Source organism: Passer domesticus, unplaced genomic scaffold (genome assembly GCF_036417665.1).
Source record: "Passer domesticus isolate bPasDom1 unplaced genomic scaffold, bPasDom1.hap1 HAP1_SCAFFOLD_276, whole genome shotgun sequence".
Classification (NCBI taxonomy): Eukaryota; Metazoa; Chordata; class Aves; order Passeriformes; family Passeridae; genus Passer; species Passer domesticus.
Window position 1 is genome coordinate 25,731 of NW_026990055.1, and position 18,924 is coordinate 44,654.

At 55.9% G+C, this 18,924-nt stretch overlaps 2 protein-coding genes across 2 annotated transcripts; both read right to left on the reverse strand.

The window, feature by feature from the left end:
- Positions 1-1,306: 1,306 nt before the first annotated feature.
- Positions 1,307-4,693, reverse strand: LOC135292296 (mucin-2-like). The gene is made up of 2 exons (XM_064406496.1): positions 3,075-4,693; positions 1,307-3,002 (listed from the first exon to the last, which is right to left on the reverse strand). Exons 1-2 carry the CDS (start codon positions 3,303-3,305, stop codon positions 1,311-1,313), a joined length of 1,923 nt encoding a protein of 640 aa, XP_064262566.1. The 5' UTR covers positions 3,306-4,693; the 3' UTR covers positions 1,307-1,310.
- On the reverse strand, positions 3,305-17,496 carry LOC135292300 (serine/arginine repetitive matrix protein 2-like). The gene is given in 13 exon segments (XM_064406500.1): positions 3,305-3,366; positions 3,438-4,289; positions 4,424-5,502; positions 5,597-5,720; positions 5,813-5,895; positions 5,986-6,036; positions 6,134-6,166; positions 6,406-6,456; positions 7,307-7,371; positions 10,369-10,561; positions 11,702-11,751; positions 11,753-11,798; positions 17,246-17,496. Coding segments are annotated over 13 exon segments (2,940 nt in total).
- Positions 17,497-18,924: the final 1,428 nt, after the last annotated feature.

Consider the following 18,924-nt stretch of genomic DNA (forward strand, 5'->3'; position numbering starts at 1 on the left):
ACCCTCAGGGACAGGGGACGGGGTGGGTGGCACCCTGGGGACACTGGGCAGGGGTGGGCGGGGCCTCGGGGACCCCAAAATGGGACCCTTGGGGACACTGGGATGGGTCACGTGACCCCCATGGGGACCCCAACAGAGAAAACGGGGGCGTGGCCTCAGCAGGAGTGGGTGGAGCCCAATAAAGTGGGCGTGGCTTAAATATAAACAGCGGGTCTACAAAGTGGGTGGGGCTTAATTTAAAATGGGTGGGGCCTAACTAAAAAGGGCAGGGTCTGACAAGAGTGGGTGTGGCCTAATAGAAATACAGGTGGAGCCTAACCGCTAAAGGGGTGTGGCCTAATAAAAGTGGGCGGGGCCTAATATAAAACTCCTGGGTGCAAGTGGGCGGGTCCTGATTGAAAGGGTGGGGCTTATAAGAGTGGGTGTGGCCTAAATAAAAATGGGCGGGGTTTAATAAAATGGGTCCAGTGAAAGTGGGCGTGGCCTCGGCAAATCCACTTGGGGGTGGAGCTTGTGGGTGTCAGCGAATCAGGAACTAAAAGGGGCGTGGCCTGAGCTGGGGGGCGTGGTCATGTGTCAAAAGTGGGCTGGGTTTAATTTTAGGCAATTTATGAAAGTGGGCGGGGCCTCGCGCAGGGGGCGGGGCCTAATTTTGGGAAGGGAATTTATCCAATCCCTGAGGGGGCGGGGCCTAATTTTAACAGCGAAATTCACCCAATCCGTGCAGGGGGCGGGGCCTCACCAAGTGGGCGGGGCATAGGAGAGGGGAATTACCCAATCCACATGAAAGGGCGTGGCTTCATACAGGGGGCGGGGCCCAGTTTTCGGAAGGTAATTGATTTAATCTACGTGGGGGCGGGGCCTAATTTCGTGAAAGGATTCCACCCAATCCCCATAGGGGGGCGGAGCCTCATTCAGGAGATAATCCACTTCATCTGCATGAGGGGGCGTGGCCTCACCCGGTGGGCGGGGCCTGATTTGGGGCAGGGGATCCACTCTGCACGGAAAGGGGCGGGGCCTCATTTCAGCAAGGGAATCCACCCAATCCCTGCGAGGGGGCGGGGCCTGGGGAGGGAATCCGCGCGAGGGGGCGGGGCCTCACCCGGTGGGCGGGGCCGGCGAGGGCGGCCCGGAGTCGGAGTCGGAGTCGGAGGAGTCGGAGTCGGAGTCGGACGAGGAGGAGGAGGAGGAGGAGGAAGAGGAGGAGGACGACGACGACGACGACGAGCTCTTGGCGGCGGCCGTGACCTCAGCCGTGACCTCAGCGGTGACGTCAGCGGTGACGTCAGCGGCGGCCGGCGGCATACTGGTCATACTGGGAGCACTGGGAGCGCTGGTGTCCATGGGGACGGCGTCGGTGCTGGTGGAACTGGGAGCACTGGGAGCTGCAGCTGGGCCGGGTACTGGTGGAACTGGGAGCACTGGGAGCCGCCACAATGGTACTGGGAGCACTGGGAGCCGCAGCACTGGTCGTACTGGGAGCACTGGGAGCCATGGCTGGGCCGGTACTGGTCATACTGGGAGCACTGGGAGCCGCAGCACTGGTCATACTGGGAGCACTGGGAGCCACGGCTGGGCCGGGTACTGGTGGAACTGGTGGTACTGGGAGCGCTGGGAGCTGCAGCACTGGTGGAACTGGGAGCCATGGCTGGGCCAGGACTGGTCATACTGGGAGCACTGGGAGCCGCCACAACGGTACTGGGAGCACTGGGAGCTGCAGCCATGGTGGCACTGGTCATACTGGGAGCGTCGGGAGCTGCAGCACTGGTGGTACTGGCGATACTGGGAGCCGCTGCCATGGTACTGGGAGCACTGGGAGCCGCAGCACTGGTTGTACTGGGAGCACTGGGAGCCGCAGCACTGGTCGTACTGGGAGCACTGGGAGCCACAGAACTGGTCGTACTGGGAGCCGCCACAATGGTACTGGGAGCACTGGGAGGTGCAGCCATGGTGGAACTGGGAGCACTGGGAGCCGCAGCCATGGTGGTACCGGTCATACTGGGAATGCTCTGAGGTGCAGCACTGGTCGTACTGGGAGCACTGGGAGCTGCAGCCACGCTGGCACTGGGAGCACTGGGAACGCCAGTACTGGTGACACCGGTGACACTTGGAGCTGCAGCACTGGTCAAACTGGTCATACTGGGAGTAGCAGCGCCGGTCATACTGGTCGGAGCCGGACTGGTCACACTGGTGGCCCTCGGAGCGCTGGTGACACTGGTGGCACTGGGGACACTCCCAGTACTGCCCACACCGGTGGCTCTGGCTGGACTGGTGGCACTGGGAGCACTGGGACCGGTGACACTGGTTGCACTGGCTGCACTGGGAGCGCTCTGAGCCGCAGCACTGGTGGCACTGGTGGCCCCGGGGGTGGCCCTGGTGACCCCGGGCGTGACGGTGACACCGCCAGCACCGGCCACACCGCTGGCACTGGCGGCCTTGGTGACAGCGTTACTGGTCACACCGGTCACACTGGTGGCACTGGTGGCCCTGGTGACACCGGTGGTGGCCCTGGGGACAGCGGCCAGCGTGGCCATGGCGCTGGCGTCGGCGCTGGCGCGCAGGATGGCGGCGCCCAGGGGGCTGACCCCGGCGGGGACAGCGGGGGTGGCCCTGGGGACAGCGCTGGGGACAGCGCCCGGGGTGGCCTTGGGGACATCGGCGGCCTTGATGTCCACACTGGTGACACTGGTGGCCTTGCTGTCCATGTTGGTGACATTGGTGACCCTGCTGTCCCCTGGGGTGGCCTTGGTGACATCTGCGACCTTGCTCTCGGTGCTGGTGACACCGGTGACCTTGCTGTCCACACAGGTGACACCGGTGACCTTGCTGTCCATACTGGTGACACTGGTGACCTTGCTGTCCATGCCAGTGACATTGGAGGCCTTGCTGTCCACATTGGTGACATTTGTGACAGTGCCACCCTTGCTGTCCATCAGTGCCACCCCCACGGTGACACCGGTGGCCTTGCCGTCCATTCCGGTGACATTTGTGACACTGGTGGCCTTGCTATCCACGTTGGGGACAGTGCCACCCTTGCTGTCCATCAGTGCCACCCCCACGGTGACACTGGTGGCCTTGCTGTCCATTCCGGTGACATTTGTGACACTGGTGGCCTTGCTGTCAACGCAGGTGACGTTGGGGACAGTGCCACCCTTGCTGTCCATTCCGGTGACGTTGGTGACACCGGTGGCCTTGCTGTCCACGTTGGTGGCAATGCCACCCTTGCTGTCCATCACTGCCACCCCCACGGTGACACTGGTGGCCTTGCTGTCCACGTTGGTGGCAGTGCCACCCTTGCTGTCCATCACTGCGCCACCCTTGGTGGCCGCAGCCGCCGCGGTGGCCTTGGTGACAGTGCCGGTGCCCCTGGGGACGTCGGGCGGCGCGCCCTTGGCGCTGCCCAGCCGGGGCGGGGTGGCCTTGGTGACAAGGGACACGGGCGGGCAGCGCCGAGGCGGCCACGGGCGAGGAGGGCAGGCTGAGGCGGGCGGCGGGCAGCAGTGTCCCCAGTGTCCCCAGCGTCCCCAGGGTGGCACCGGGCGGCCGCGCCAGCGCCCGCGGCAGCCCCGGGGGCGGCGGCGGCGGCGTCCCCAAGGTCCCCAAGGTCCCCGAGCGCGGGGACAGCCGGGAGGGCGTCGGGGACGCGCGGGGGGACGGGGCGGCAGCGGGTCTGGGGTCGGGGGGGCGGCGTTGGGGACACTTTGGGGAGACACAGGGGTGGCTTTGGGCTCGGGGGGCGGCGCCGGGGATTTGGGGACGGTTGGGGACAGCGCGGGTTTGGGGTCGGGGGGTGGCACCGGGGACTTGGGGACGGTCGGGGACGGGGGGCGTGGCCTTGGGGAGGGGCGCGGGTGTCACCTCCAGCTTGGGGACAGTTGGGGACACGGCCTTGGGGGCGGGCTGGGAGGGGGACACCGGCGCCTTGGCGTCACCCGCGGCGGCTCTGGGGTCACCGTTGGCCACCTTGGTGTCGTTCAAAGCCACCTTGGTGTCACCTGCGGCCATCTTGGTGTCACCTGAGGCCACTTTGGTGTCACCTGTGGGCGTTTTGGTGTCACTTACAGCCACTTTGGTGTCACCTGAGGCCACTTTGGTGTCACCTGAGCCCACTTTGGTGGCCCCCGGTGTCCCCTCGGCCACCGCGGGCGGCTTCTCCTCAGCCACCGTCGGCACCGTGCCACCCGCTGTCCCCTCGGGGGTGGCCTTGGTGGCCTCGGGGGTGGCCTTGGTGGCCTCGGGGGTGGCTTTGGTGGCCGCCGCCCCCCCCCTCGGGTGCCGGGCGGTGCCGGCTGCGGGGGGAGGGGCTGCGCCCCCCCCTATGGGGACCCACTTGGAGGCGGCGGCCGCCCCTGGTGCCACCCCCGGTGTCACCCCCGGTGCCACCCGCGGCGCCGCCGGGGGCAGCTCGGCCAGCGGCACCCACTTGGGGCGGGCGGGGACGGGGGGGGGAGGGGGCCTTGGTGACGCTGGGCGGGGCGGGGGGAGGGCGCGGGGGAGGGGGAGGGGCTGCGGCTGCGGCGCCGCCGCGGCGACGCCGAGCGGGACCCGCGGGGCCGCGGCCGTTTCTTGGCCAGCGGCGAGGACAGCGAGCGGCTCCGGCGGGACGCGCCGCGCCGCGACTTGCCGGAGGACTCCGAGCGGCTGCGGCGCGCGGTTGCCCCCGCGGCGGCGGCGGCGGCGCTCCGGGGACGGGGAGGGCGAGCGGGGGAGCGGCGGCGCAGAGCGGGAGCGCCGCAGCGGCGAGCGGGAGCGGCGCCGGGAGCGGGAGCGGCGCCGGGGAGCGGGAGCGGCGGCGGTGAGCGCGAACGCCGGATCGGCGACCGCGACCGGCGCAGGGGCGACCGGGATCGCCGCAGCGGCGAGCGGGACCGCCGGAACGGGGAGCGGGATCGCCGGATCGGCGAGCGGGGACCGCCGGAACGGCGGACCGTGATCTCCTCAAGGGTGACCGCGACCTCCTCAGCGTGGAGCGGGATCGGCGGCGGTGAGGGGACGTGGAGCGCGACCGCGACCGCGAGCGTCCCCAGCGCCGCGACCGCGATCGGCGCCGGGAGCGGGATCGGCGCCGCGAGCGGGGAGCGCGAGCGCAGGCGGGCGCTGCCGGAGGTGGGGATGCTGTTGGGCAGGGTCAGGGGCGTGCCCAGCGCCGTGCCGGGCCAGCGCAGCGGCGAGGCGCCGGCCGGCGTCCAGAGCGGCGTGCGGGGAGCGCGAGCGGCGGTGCCGCGGGCGGGGAGCGCGAGCGGCGGTGCCGGGAGCGGGGCCGGGAGCGGGAGCGCCGCGAGCTGCGGGGGGCGCGGCGCCGCGAGCGCGAGCGGGAGCGGGAGCGGGATCGGGAGCGGCGCGAGGAGGATGAGGATGGAGGGGGAGGGGCGGAGCGTTTCGGGGGAGGGGGCGGGGGAGGGGGCGGGGCTGGGGGCGGGGCTCACGGGCGGCGGCTCCGCGGCGGCGACGCCGGGGGACGGCGCCGGGGACGGCGGCCGCGAGCGGCTCCGGCTGCGGCTCCTGCCGGGAGAGGGACGGGGAAGAGACAGCTGTCAATCGAGCGGGAAGCCCCTCCCCCCCGAGTCCCCCAGGCCCCGCCCCCCCCGGCGCTCACCTGCGGCGGGGGAGGGGCGGCGGAGGCAGGTGAGGCCGAAGGCGGCGGGCGGCGCCGGCTCCTCTTCCTCGCGGCGCTGCTGCGCCGGCGCCGGGGGTCGGGGTCGGGGCCGCGGCGCTGCGGGGACCTGCGGGGGGCGGGGGGAGGGGCGTGGGTGGGGGGAGGGGCGCTGGGGGGAGGGGTTTGAGGGTGGGGGAGGGGTGGGGGGAGGGGCTCACCTGCTGCGGGAGGAGCCCGAGGAGGAGGAGGAGCCGGCCGGGGAGGAAGAGCGCTCCGGCTTCTGCGATTGGCTGGTGGAGCTGCGGGGGGAGGGGCGGGCACAGGTCAGGTGGGGGGAGGGGGTGGGGGGAAGGGTTATTAGTGGGGGAGGGGAGAGGGGCGGGGCTTACCGCTTGCGCTTCTTCTCCTTGGCCTTGTGCTTGGCCTTGGGGCTGGGCGAGCTGGGGGAGGGGCGGTGACGTCAGCAGGGAGGCCACGCCCCACCCTGAGACCACGCCCACACCCCCCCCCACCCCAGCTGCCCCTCCCCCTCCTTACCGGTGCTTTCGCTTCTTGGCCTCGGATTCAGACCTGGGGGGAGGGGGAAATGGGCGGGGTTTAGCGAGGCCACGCCCCTTATTCTAGTCAGGCCACGCCCCCTTTGCAGCACAGTTATTGTCCCGAAGCCACGCCCCTTCTCATCTTGGCCACGCCCATTTTTAGCCTAGCACGCGGGTGCTGCCCCCTGGTGGCCGCGCCCCCGTGTGGTTTGGCCACGCCCCCTAGGCTGGCAGGCCACGCCCCCCGGCTGCCAGGCCACGCCCCCTCACCTGTGCTTCTTCTTCTTGCTCTTCTTCCTCTCCCCGGAGCGGCTGGCGGACCTGGGGGAGGGGAGACCCGAAATCCCCCAAAATTCCACCCAAAATCCCCAATTCCACCCGAAATCCACCAGAAATCCCCAAAATTCCACCCAAAATCCACCTGAAATTCCAAAATTCCACCCAAAATTCTGCATATCCCACCTCCAAATCCGCCCAAATTCCCCCCAAAACCCCCAAAATCCACCCCAAATTCCCAAAATTCCCCCAAATTTCCCAAATTCCCAAATTTCCCCCAAAATCCCCACATTTCCTCAAAATTTCCCCCAAACCTCCCAAATTTCCCCCAAAATTTCCCCCAAATTTCCCCAAAAATTTCCCCCAAAATTCCCAACATTTCCCCAAAAATTCCCAAATTTCCCAGAATTCCCCAGAATTCCCAAATTTCCCCCAAAAGTCCCAAATTTCCCCCAAATTTCCACCAAAATTCAAAATTTCCCCCAAATTTCCCCCACAATCCTCAAAATTCACCACAAAATTCCCCAAATTTCCTCCAAAATTCCCAAATTTCCCAAAATTCACCCAAATTTCCCCCAAAATTCCCAAATTTTTCCCAAAATCCCCAAGTTTCCACCAAAATTTCACCCAGAATTCCCAAATTTCCCCCAAAACTCCCCAAATTCCCCCCAAAATTCCCAAAATTCCCCCCAAAATCCCCCCAAATTCCCCCCAAAATCCCCCCAAATTCCCCAAAATTCCCCCCAAAATTCACCCCAAAATTCCCCAAATTTCCCCCAAAACTCCCCAAATTCCCCCCAAAATTCCCAAAATTTCACCCAGAATTCCCAAAATTTCACCCAAAATTCCCAAATTTCCCCCAAAATTCCCCCCCAAATTCCCAAATTTCCCCCACCTGCCCCGATCCTTCTTCTTCTTCTTCTTCTTCTGCTTGGGGGACGGCGAGCGCGAGCTCGACTCCTCGGGGGGGCAGCGCTGGGGACACAAAATTCGGGGCATTTTGGGGAAATTTGGGGAGATTTGGGGGATTTTGGGGTTTTTAGGGGGGATTTTGGGGGGATTTTAGGGGGGTTTGGGGGAGGTTTGGGGGAATTTTGGGGTTTTTAGAGAGATTTTTTTGGGTTTTGGGGTTTTTTTAGGGAGGTTTGGGGGTTTTTAGAGAGATTTTTGGGGGATTTGAGCAGATTTTGGGAGATTTTTGGGGAAATTTGGGGGTTTCAGGGGGGATTTGGGGGGATTTTAGAGGGGTTTTAGGGGAGGTTTGGGGGAATTTTGGGGTTTTTAGAGAGATTTTTTTGGGTTCTGGGGGGATTTGTGAGCAGATTTTGGAAGATTTCTGGGAGATTTTGGGGAAATTTGGGGGGTTTGGGGGGCATTTGGGGGATTTTGGGGATTTTAGGGGGATTTTAGGGGGGGCTTTGAGTAGATTTTGGGAGATTTTTAGGGAAATTTGGGGGTTTTTGGGGGGATTTGGGGCAGTTTGAGGTTCTTAGGGGGAATTTTGGGGGGATTTTAGGGGGGTTTTTGGGGAGGTTTGGAGTTTTAAGAGATTTTTTGGGGGGATTTGAGTGGATTTTGGGAGATTTTTAGGCGATTTTGGGGAAATTTGGGAGATTTGAGGCTTTTGGGGGAATTTTGGGGTTTTTTTTTAAAGAGATTTATGGGGGTTTTGGGGAAATTTGGGGGAGTTTGGGGTTTTTAGGGGGGATTTTGGGGGGTTTTGGGGAGGTTTGGGCTTTTTTAGAGAGATTTTTTTGGGTTTTGGAGGATTTGAGCAGATTTTGGGGAGATTTTTGGGGAAATTTGGGGATTTTGGGGGGATTTGGGGGATTTTGGGGTTTTTAGGGGGAATTTTGGGAGGACTTTAGGGGGGTTTTAGGGATTTTGGGGTTTTTAGAGAGATTTTTTGGGGGGCTTTGAGTAGATTTTGGGAGATTTTTGGGGGATTTGAGGGATTTTTGGGGGAATTTGGGCGTTTTGGGAATTTTGGGGGTATTTCAGGGAGGTTTTTAGGAAGATTTGGGGTTTTTAGAGAGACTTTTTTTGGGGGGTTTTGAGCAGATTTTGGGAGATTTTTGGGGTACCTGGGGGACTCGGGGGCGTGAATTTTTTGCCTTTTTTTTTTGCATTTTTTGTAGGTTTTTTGGCAGATTTCAAGGATTTTTTGGGGTAAATTTTTGGGGATTTTTTGTGTGTTTGCTGTGAGATTTTTGGGGGTTTTCCTGTGTTTTTGGGGTACCTGGGGGGCTCAATGGTGGGTATTTTTTTGCATTTTTTGTGGGGTTTTTTTTGCATTTTTGGCAGTAAATTTCTCGAGATTTTTGGGGTAAATTTTTTGGGATTTTTTTGTGTGTTTCCTGTAATGTTTTTGGGGTGCTTTCCTGTGTTCCTGGGGTACCTGGGGGGCTCGGAGGGGCTCCTTGGGATGAATATTTTGCGGTTTTTTGGGGTAAATTTTTCAGGATTTTTAGCATTTTTTGGGGTAAATTTTTGGCATTTTTTGGGGTAAATTTTTGGGGATTTTTTCTGTGTTTCCTGTGAGATTTTTGGGGCGCTTTCCCGTGTTCCTGGGGTACCTGGGGGGCTCGGGGAGGACTCTTTGGGGTGAATTTCTTGCCATTTTTTTTGCATTTTTGTCAGTTTTTTTGGCAGATTTTGGGGATTTTTTGGGGTAAATTTTTGGGGATTTTTTTGATTTTTTCCCCCACATTTCTGGGGGGTTTCCCTGTGGTTGTGGGGTACCTGGGGGGGCTCGGGGGGCTCCGGGGAGGACTCTTTGGGGTGAATTTCTTGCCATTTTTTTTGCATTTTTGTCAGGTTTTTTGGCAGATTTCGGGGATTTTTTGGGGTAAATTTTTGGGGATTTTTTTGAGTTTTTCTCCCCACATTTTTGGGGTGCTTTCCCGTGTTTCTGGGGTACCTGGGGGGGCTCGGGAGGGGCTCCTTGGGATGAATATTTTGCGTTTTTTTGGGGTAAATTTTTCAAGATTTTTGGCATTTTTTGGGGTAAATTTTTGGCATTTTTTGGGGTAAATTTTTGGGGATTTTTTTTATTTTTTCCCCCACATTTCTGGGGTGTTTCCCTGTGGTTTTGGGGTACCTGGGGGGCTCGGGGAGGACTCTTTAGGGTGAATTTCTTGCCATTTTTTTTGCAATTTTTGTCCTTTTTTTGTCAGATTTCGGGGATTTTTTGGGGTAAATTTTTGGCATTTTTTGGGGTAAATTTTTGGGGATTTTTTCTGTGTTTCCCGTGACATTTCTGGGGTGTTTCCCCGTGGTTGTGGGGTACCTGGGGGGCTCAGGGGGCTCCGGGGAGGACTCTTTGGGGTGAATTTCTTGCCATTTTTTTTTGCAATTTTTGTCCTTTTTTTGTCAGATCTCGGGGATTTTTTTGGGGTAAATTTTTGGCGTTTTTTGGGGTAAATTTTTGGGGATTTTTTTTGATTTTTTCCCCCCCATTTTTGGGGTGTTTCCCGTGGTTTTGGGGTACCTGGGGGGCTCTGAGTGGGGCTCCTTGAGGTGAATTTTTTTCCTTTTTTTTTTGCAATTTTTGTCCTTTTTTGGCAGATTTTGGGTATTTTTGGGGTAAATTTTTGGGGATTTTTTTGAGTTTTTCTCCCCACATTTTTGGGGTGCTTTCCCATGTTCCTGGGGTACCTGGGGGGCTCGGGAGGGGCTCCTTGGGATGAATTTATTGAGGTTTTTTGGGGTAAATTTTTTGGGACTTTTAGCATTTTCTGGGGTAAATTTTTGGGGATTTTTTTGATTTTTTCTCCCCACATTTTTGGGGTGTTTCCTGTGTTTTGGGGTACCTGGGGGGCTCGGGACGAGCTCCTTGGGATGAATTCATTGAGGTTTTTAGGGTAAATTTTTCAGGATTTTTGGCATTTTTTGGGGTAAATTTTTGGCGTTTTTTTGGGGTAAATTTTTGGGGATTTTTTCTGTATTTCCCGTGACATTTCTGGGGTGTTTCCCCGTGGTTTTGGGGTACCTGGGGGGCTCGGGGGGGCTCGGGGGGGCCCCTCCCTGGCCCTGCGGGCGGGGGTCGAAGGCGCTGCCGTCCACGTAGGAGTCGCTGATGCCGAAGGCGGCGCGCAGCCGCTCGTTCTTGCGCTCGTTAGCCTCGGCCAGCTGGTGCGTCTCCGTGCCCCTAATTAGCATCATTAATTAATCAGACACCAGCCAGCCAATAAACTCCCTGTTTTCACACAAATCCCTTCCAAAATTTTTTTTTTTCCCTCAAAAAATGGGGTTTTTTTGCCGAAAACTCTCAAAAAATTCTCTTTTTTTCCCTCAAAAAATGGGTTTTTTTTGCTTAAAATGCACAAAAAGTTCTCTTTATTTTCTCAAAAAATGTGTGGTCTTTTTGCCTAAAATGCCAAAAAAAATTTCTCTTTTTTCCCCAAAAAAGGGGTTTTTTTTGCCTAAAATGTCCAAAAAAATTGTTTTTTTCCCTCAAAAAATGGCGTTTTTTTTGCTTGAGACGCCCCAAAAATTCTCTTTTTTCCGTCTAAAAATTGGGGGGGTTTTTTTTTGCCTAAAATGCCCAAAAAATTCTCTTTTTCCCCTCAAAAACTTGGGGTTTTTTTTGCCTAAAATGCCAAAAAATTCTCTCTTTTCCCTCAGAAAATTTGGGGTCTTTTTGCCTAAGACGCCCACAAAATTCTCTTTTTTCCACTCAAAAACTGCGGTTTTTTTGCCTAAAATGCCAAAAAATTCTCTTTTTTTCGCTCAAAAAATTGGGGTTTTTTTGCCTAAAATGCCAAAAAAAATTCTCTTTTTTCCCTCAAAAAATGGTGTTTTTTTTGCTTAAGACGTCCAGAAAATTCTCTTTTTTCCCTCAAAAATATGGAGGTTTTTTTGCCTAAAATGCCCCAAATATTCTCTTTTTTCCCTCAAAAAATGGGGTTTTTTTGCTTAAGACGTTCAGAAAATTCTCCTTTTTCCCTCATAAAATTGGGGTTTTTTTGCCTAAAATGCCAAAAAATTCTTTTTTCCCCTCAAAAAATTGGGGTTTTTTTTGCCTAAAATGTCCAAAGAATCCCTTTTTTCCCCCCCCAAACCTCCTCCCAATCACCCGGAGCGCGTTAAGGAGCGGCTAATTAAGGTAATTAACGAGCTCACCTGGCTAAGAACCCCAAAATAACCCCAATTTCCACTCAGATCACCCCAAAAATCCCATTTTTCCCCCCCAAAAATCCCTTTTTTCCCCCCAAACCCCCTCCCAGTCACCCGGAGCTCATTAAGGAGCGGCTAATTAAGCTAATTAAGCTAATTAAGGGTGTCTCACGTGGGTTTCTGCTCGGGCTCGCCGGGCCCCTCGTCCTTCTCCAGCAGCATTGGTGCGGAACGTGGCCACCTTGGCCTCGATCTCCTCGGCCGAGTAGCTGCAGAAATTGGGGGGTGAATTTGGGGAGGGGGGCTGGGGGGGATTTTGGGGGGGATTTTGGGGGAATTTGGGGGGATTTGGGGGGGATTGAGGGGGTTTAAGGGGGGATTTTGGGGGTTTAAAGAGGATTTTTAGGGTTTAAAGGGGATTTTTGGGGGGGTTTTAAGGGGGATTTTGGGGTTTGAAGGGGAAAATGGGGGGGGTCAGGAGGGACCCTGAATTGGGGGAGGGGGCCTGGGGGGGGATTTGGGGGGATTTTGGTGGGGATTTGGGGGGGATTTAAGGAGGATTTTTGGGGTTTAGAGGGGATTTTTGGGGGGTTTAATGGGGTTTTGGGGGGGATTTAAGGAGGATTTTTGGGGTTTAGAGGGGATTTTTGGGGGGTTTAATGGGGTTTTTGGGGGGACTTGGGGGGGGAAATGGGGAGTCAGGAGGGACCCCGAATTTGGGGAGGGGGGCCTGGGGGGGATTTGGGGGGATTTTGGGGGTGTAGAGGGGATTTTTGGGGGGCTTAATGGGGTTTTTGGGAGGTTTAATGGGGATTTTGGGGGGTTTAAAGGGGGTTTTGGGGGGTATTAGGGGGGGGAAATGGGGGGGTCAGGGGGGGGCCTGAATTTGGGGAGGGGGTCCTGAGGGGTCTGGGGGGGATTTGAGGGGGAATTTGGGAATTTGGGGGGGTTTAAGGGGGATTTAGGGGGGATTTTAGGGTTTAAAGGTGAATTTTTGAGGTTTAAAGGGGGATTTTTGGGGTTTGAGGGGGAAAATGGGGGGGTCAGGAGGGACCCTGAATTTGGGGAAGGGGCCTGGGGGGGATTTGGTGGGGATTTTGGGGGGATTTGGGGGGGATTTAAGGAGGATTTTTGGGGTTTAGAGGGGATTTTTGGGGGGTTTAATGGGGTTTTTGGGGTTTAAGGGGGATTTTGGGGGGGGGGGGGGAAATGGGGGGTCAGGGGGGGCCTGAATTTGGGGAGGGGGCCTGAGGGGTCTGGGAGGGGAATTTTGGGGGGGATTTGGGGAATTTAGGGGGGATTGAGGAGGTTTAAGGGGGATTTTGGGGGGATTAAAAGGAGATTTTTGGGGGTTTAAAGGGGGATTTTTGGGGTTTAAAGGGGGTTTTGGGGGCCTCGAGGGGGGGTCCCCAAATTTGGGGAGGGGGCCTGAGGGGTAAGGGGGAAATTTGGGGGGGGAGTTTTGGGAATTTGGGGAGGATTGAGGGGGTTTAAGGGGATTTTAGGGGAGTTTAATGGGGTTTTTTGGGGGGTCTAAAGGGGAATTTTTGGGGTTTAAAAAGGAAATTTTGGGGTTTAAAGGGGATTTTTGGGGGGGTTGGGGGGAATTAGGGGGGGAAATGGGGGGTCAGGAGGGACCCTGAATTTGGGGAGGGGTCCTGATGGGGGCTGGGGGTGATTTGGGGGAAATTTGGGGGGGTTTGGGTGGTTTAAAAGGCGATTTTTGGGGTCTGAAGGGGCATTTTTGGGGTTTAGGGGGGATTTTGGGGGGATTTGGGAGAGAAAATGCAGGGGTCAGGGGGGACCCCCGAATTTGGGGAGGGGTCCTGAGGGGTCTGGGGGGGGATTTGGGGGAAATTTGGGGGATTCAAGGGGGATTTTTGGGGTCTAAAGGGGAATTTTTTGGGGTTTAAAGAGAGATTTGGGGGGGTTTGAGGGGGGGAAAATGGGGGGTCAGGGGGGACCCCGAATTTGGGGAGGGGTCCTGAGGGAGCTGGGGGGGATTTGGGGGGAAATTTGGGGGGGATTTTGGGGGGATTTAAGGAGGATTTTTGGGGTTTAGAGGGGATTTTTGGGGGGTTTAATGGGGTTTTTGGGGTTTAAGGGGGATATTGGGGGGGACTTGGGGGGGGGAATGGGGGGTCAGGGGGGGCCTGATTTTGGGGAGGGGTCCTGAAGGGGTCTGGGGGGGATTTGAGGGGGAATTTTGGGAATTTGGGGGGTTTAAGGGGGATTTAGGGGGGATTTTAGGGTTTAAGGTGAAGGGGCTTGAAAGGGAAAATGGGGGGGGGGGGTCAGGAGGGACCCTGAATTTGGGGGAGGGGGGCCTGAGGGGGATTTGGGGGGGATTTGGGGGGATTTGGGGGGGATTTAAGGAGGATTTTTGGGGTTTAGAGGGGATTTTTGGGGGGTTTAATGGGGTTTTTGGGGTTTAAGGGGGATTTTGGGGGGACTTGGGGGGGGAAATGGGGGGGTCAGGGGGGGCCTGAATTTGGGGAGGGGTCCTGAGGGGTCTGGGGGGGATTTGGGGAAATTTGGGGGGATTTGGGGAATTTAGGGGGATTCCAGGAGGATTTTTGGGGTCTAAAGGGGAATTTTTGGGGTTTAAAGAGAGATTTGGGGGGGTTTGAGGGGGGGAAAAATGGGGGTCAGGGGGGACCCCGAATTTGGGGAGGGGGCCTGGGGGGGATTTGGGGGGAAATTTGGGGGGATTTTGGGGGGATTTAAGGAGGATTTTTGGGGTTTAGAGGGGATTTTTGGGGGGTTTAATGGGGTTTTTGGGCTTTAAGGGGGATATTGGGGGGGGGGAAATGGGGGGTCAGGGGGGGCCTGAATTTGGGGGAGGGGGTCCTGAGGGAGCTGGGGGGGATTTGAGGGGGGAATTTTGGGAATTTGGGGGGTTTAAGGGGGATTTAGGGGGGATTTTAGGGTTTAAAGGTGAATTTTTGAGGTTTTAAAGGGGGATTTTTGGGGTTTGAGGGGGAAAATGGGGGGGGTCAGGAGGGACCCTGAATTTGGGGAGGGGGCCTGGGGGGGATTTGGGGGAAATCTGGGGGGATTTGGGGGAGTTTGGGGGGGATTGAGGGGGTTTAAGGGGGATTTTGGGGGATTAAAAGGAGATTTTTGGGGTTGAAAGGGAAATTTTTGGGGTTTTAAAGGGGATTTTGGGGGGCCTTGAGGGGGGTCCCCAAATTTGGGGAGGGGGCCTGAGGGGTCAGGGGGAAATTTGGGGGGGGAGTTTTGGGAATTTGGGGAGGATTGAGGGGTTTAAGGGGATTTTAGGGGAGGTTAATGGGGTTTTTTGGGGGGTCTAAAGGGGAATTTTTGGGGTTTAAAAAGGAAAATTTGGGGTTTAAAGGGGATTTTTGGGGGGTTGGGGGGAATTAGGGGGGGAAATGGGGGGTCAGGAGGGACCCTGAATTTGGGGAGGGGTCCTGATGGGGCTGGGGGGGGATTTGGGGGAAATTTGGGGGGGTTTGGGTGGTTTAAAAGGCGATTTTTGGGGTCTAAAGGGGCATTTTTGGGGTTTAGAGGGGATTTTGGGGGGATTTGGGAGAGAAAATGCAGGGTCAGGGGGAACCCCGAATTTGGGGAGGGGTCCTGAGGGGTCTGGGGGGGATTTGGGGGAAATTTTGGGGGGATTCAAGGGGGATTTTTGGGGTCTAAAGGGGAATTTTTGGGGTTTACAGAGAGATTTGGGGGGGTTTGAGGGGGGAAAATGGGGGTCAGGGGGGACCCCGAATTTGGGGAGGGGGCCTGAGGGGGCTGGGGGGATTTGGGGGCAAATTTGGGGGGATTTTGGGGGGATTTAAGGAGGATTTTTGGGGTTTAAAGGGGATTTTTGGGGTCTAAAGAAGAATTTTGGGGGTTTAAAAGGGGGATTTTTGGTGTTTAAAGGGGAATTTTTGGGGTTTGAGGGGGAAAATGGGGGATCAGGAGGGACCCCGAATTTGGGGAGGGGGCCTGAAGGGCCTGGGGGGGATTTGGGGGAAATTTGGGGGGGGATTGAGGGGGTCTAAAGGGGAATTTTTGGGGTTTAAAGGGGAATTTTGGGGCTTAAAGAGGAATTTTTGGGGTTTTAAAGGGGGATTTTTGGGGTCTAAAGGAGAATTTTTGGGGTTTAAGAGGGAATTTTTGGGGTCTGAGGGGAAAATTGGGAGGGACCCCGAATTTGGGGAGGGGTCCTGAGGGGCTTGGGGGGACTGAAGGGGAATTTGGGGGGGTTTAAAGGGAATTTGGGGGCGTTGAAGAGGTTTTTTTGGGGTGTTTGGGACTATTTTGGGGCTGTTTCGGGGTATTTTAGGTCGGTTTTTTTTCCACAATATTTTGAGCCATTTTTGGGGCTATTTTTTGACCATTTCAGGTTGATTTTTTTACTGTATTTTAATGAAATTCGGGGCAAAATTTTTTGGTATTTAGGCTTTTTTTCCCCAGGGTATTTTGGGGATTTTTGGGGATATTTTTAAATCCATTTTTGAGTGGTTTGGGCTCTTTTTGGGCTCGTTCTCGCTGGGTATTTTTGGGCTGTTTGGAGCCATTTTTGGGACCATTTTTGGGTATTTTGGGCTCTTTTTCCCAGCAATTTTCACAATGATTTTTCCCATTTTTGGGGCATTTCTCAGGTATTTGGGGCTTGCTTTTTTTTGGGTAGTTTGGGGCTATTTTTGGGTAATTTTGGCTCTTTCTCCCAGGCTATTTTGGGGCTGTTTTGGCCCATTTTGGGGGCGTTTGTCAGGTATTTGGGGGCTTCCTTTTTTGGGTAGTTTGGGGTTATTTTTTGGGGCTATTTTGGGGTATTTTTGGCTCCTTTTTCTCAGGCTATTTTGGGGTAGTTTTTCCCCCATTTTTGGGGCATTTTCCCCAATTTTTTAACTCACCCCTGCTCCTCCATGAGCTCGGCCAGCTCCAGCCATTCCACAGGTTATTCTGGGGTTATTTTTGGGGAATTTTGGGTCCTTTTCTCCAAGCTATTTTGCTAGGATTTTTGGGGCTATTTTTGGGGTATTTTTGGCCCTTTTTTCCAGGGAATTTTGGGGCTTTTTAGGGCTGTTCCTTTGAGACCATTTTTGGCCCTTTCTCCCAGGGTATTTTGGGGTTGTTTGGGGCCACTTTTGGGGCGTTTTTCCCGGTTTTGAACTCACCCCTGCTCCTCCATGAGCTCGGCCAGCTCCAGCCATTTCATGGATTATTTTTGGGTTCATTTGGGGTTATTTTAGTGAATTCTGGGCTGTTTTCTCCAAGCTATTTTACTACTACTTTTGGGGCTGGTTTGGGGTATTTTTGGGGATGTTTTATGTGTTTTAGGCTCTTTTTTCCAGGGTATTTTGGGCGTGTTTGGGGGCTGTTCTTTGAGACCATTTTTGTCTATTTTTGGCCCTTTCTCCCAGGGTATTTTGGGGGTTGTTTGGGGCCATTTTTGGGGCGTTTTCCCCGGTTTTGAGCTCACCCCTGTTCCTCCATGAGCTCGGCCAGCTCCAGCCATTCCACAGGTTATTCTGGGGTTATTTTTGGGGAATTTTGGGTCCTTTTCTCCAAGCTATTTTGCTAGTATTTTTGGGGGCTATTTTGAGGTATTTTTTGCTCTTTTTTCCAGGGAATTTTGGGGCTTTTTAGGGCTGTTCTTTGAGACCATTTTTGGTATTTTTGGCTCTCTTTCCAGGCATTTTGGGGTTGTTTGGGGCCATTTTTGGGGCGCTTTCCCCGGTTTTGAGCTCACCCCTGTTCCTCCATGAGCTCGGCCAGCTCCAGGCATTTCAGCTCCACCCTCCTCTTGCGCTGGTGGTCGAGGATGTCGGCGTTGGGCTTCTTGGCCAGGGCGGCCTCCAGGCGCCTCAGCTCCTCCTCTCGCCGGGGGGGGGGGTCCCCGCCCGCCCCCCCTTTCTTGGGCCGCAGGGCCGAGAGGTTGCGCTGGACGTAGCCGTTGGTGCGCTGCCCCCGCGGCGTCGGCAGCCCGATCCCATTGTACATCCCGGCTGGGAACGGGGGGAGTCAGGGCCCCCCACATCCCCCTGATCCCTGACCCCAAATCCCTGAAATCCCCCTGATCCCCATAGCCCCAAATCCCCCCGTTCCCATTGTAACATCCGGCCTGGGAACGGGGGAGTCAGGGCCCCCCACATCCCCCTGATCCTACAGCCCCACATCCCTGAAATCCCCCTGATCCCATAGCCCCAAATCCCCCCGTTCCCATTGTACATCCCCGGCTGGGAATGGGGGAGTCAGGGCCCCCCACATCCCCCTGATCCCTGACCCCAAATCCCTGACCCCAAATCCCTGAAATCCCCGTCCCCATAGCCCCAGATCCCCCTGATCCTATAGCCTTAAATCCCCCTGTTCCTACAGCCCCAGATCCCTGAAATCCCTGAAATCCCTCTGTTCCCATAACCCCAAATCCCCGAGATCCCATAGCCCCAAATCCCTGAAATCCCCCATTCCTACAGCCCCAAATTCCTCTGATCCCTGCACCCAAAATCCCCCTGATCCTACAGCCCCAAATCCCCTAAATTCCCCCAATCCTACAGCCCCAAGTCCCCCCAGTCCAACAGCTCCAAAACCCCCAAATTCCCCCATCCTTAAATCCCCAAATCCCTCAAATCCTACAGCTCCAAATCCCCCAAATTCTACAGCCCCAAATCCTACAACCCCAAAACCCCCAAATTCCCCCAATCCTACAGCCCCAAATCCCCCAAAATTCCCCATTCCTACATCCCCAAATTCCCCAAATCCTACAGCCCCAAATCCCCCAAATTCCCCATTCCTAAATCCCCAAATTCCCCAAATCCTACAGCCCAAATCCCCCAAATTCCCCATTCCTAAATCCCCAAATTCCCCAAATCCTACAGCTCCAAATCCCCCAAATTCTACAGCCCCAAATCCCCCAAATCCTACAACCCCAAAACCCCCAAATTCCCCCAATCCTACAGCCCCAAATCCCCCAAATTCCCCATTCCTAAATCCCCAATCCTACAGCCCCAAAATCCCCCAAATTCCCCATTCCTAAATCCCCAAATTCCCCCAATCCTACAGCCCCAAAATCCCCCAAATTCCCCATTCCTAAATCCCCAAATTCCCCCAATCCTACAGTCCCAAAATCCCCATTTTTACAGCCCCAAATCCCCCCTCACTGACCCCAAAAACCCCTTCCCCCCGACCTTAAAAACAAACTTTTCTAACCCAGAATTCTCACTTTTCTTCTCAAAATTCCCACTTTCCTACAAGAACTCCCACTTTTTAACCCAAAATCCCCCTTTTTCTCCTCAAAATTCCCATTTTCCTACAAGAACTCACACTTTTTAACCTAAAATCCCCATTTTTCATCTCAAAATTGCCATTTTTCCTACAAGAATTCCCGCTTTTTAACCAAAAATCCCCTTTTTCTCCTCAAAATTGCCATTT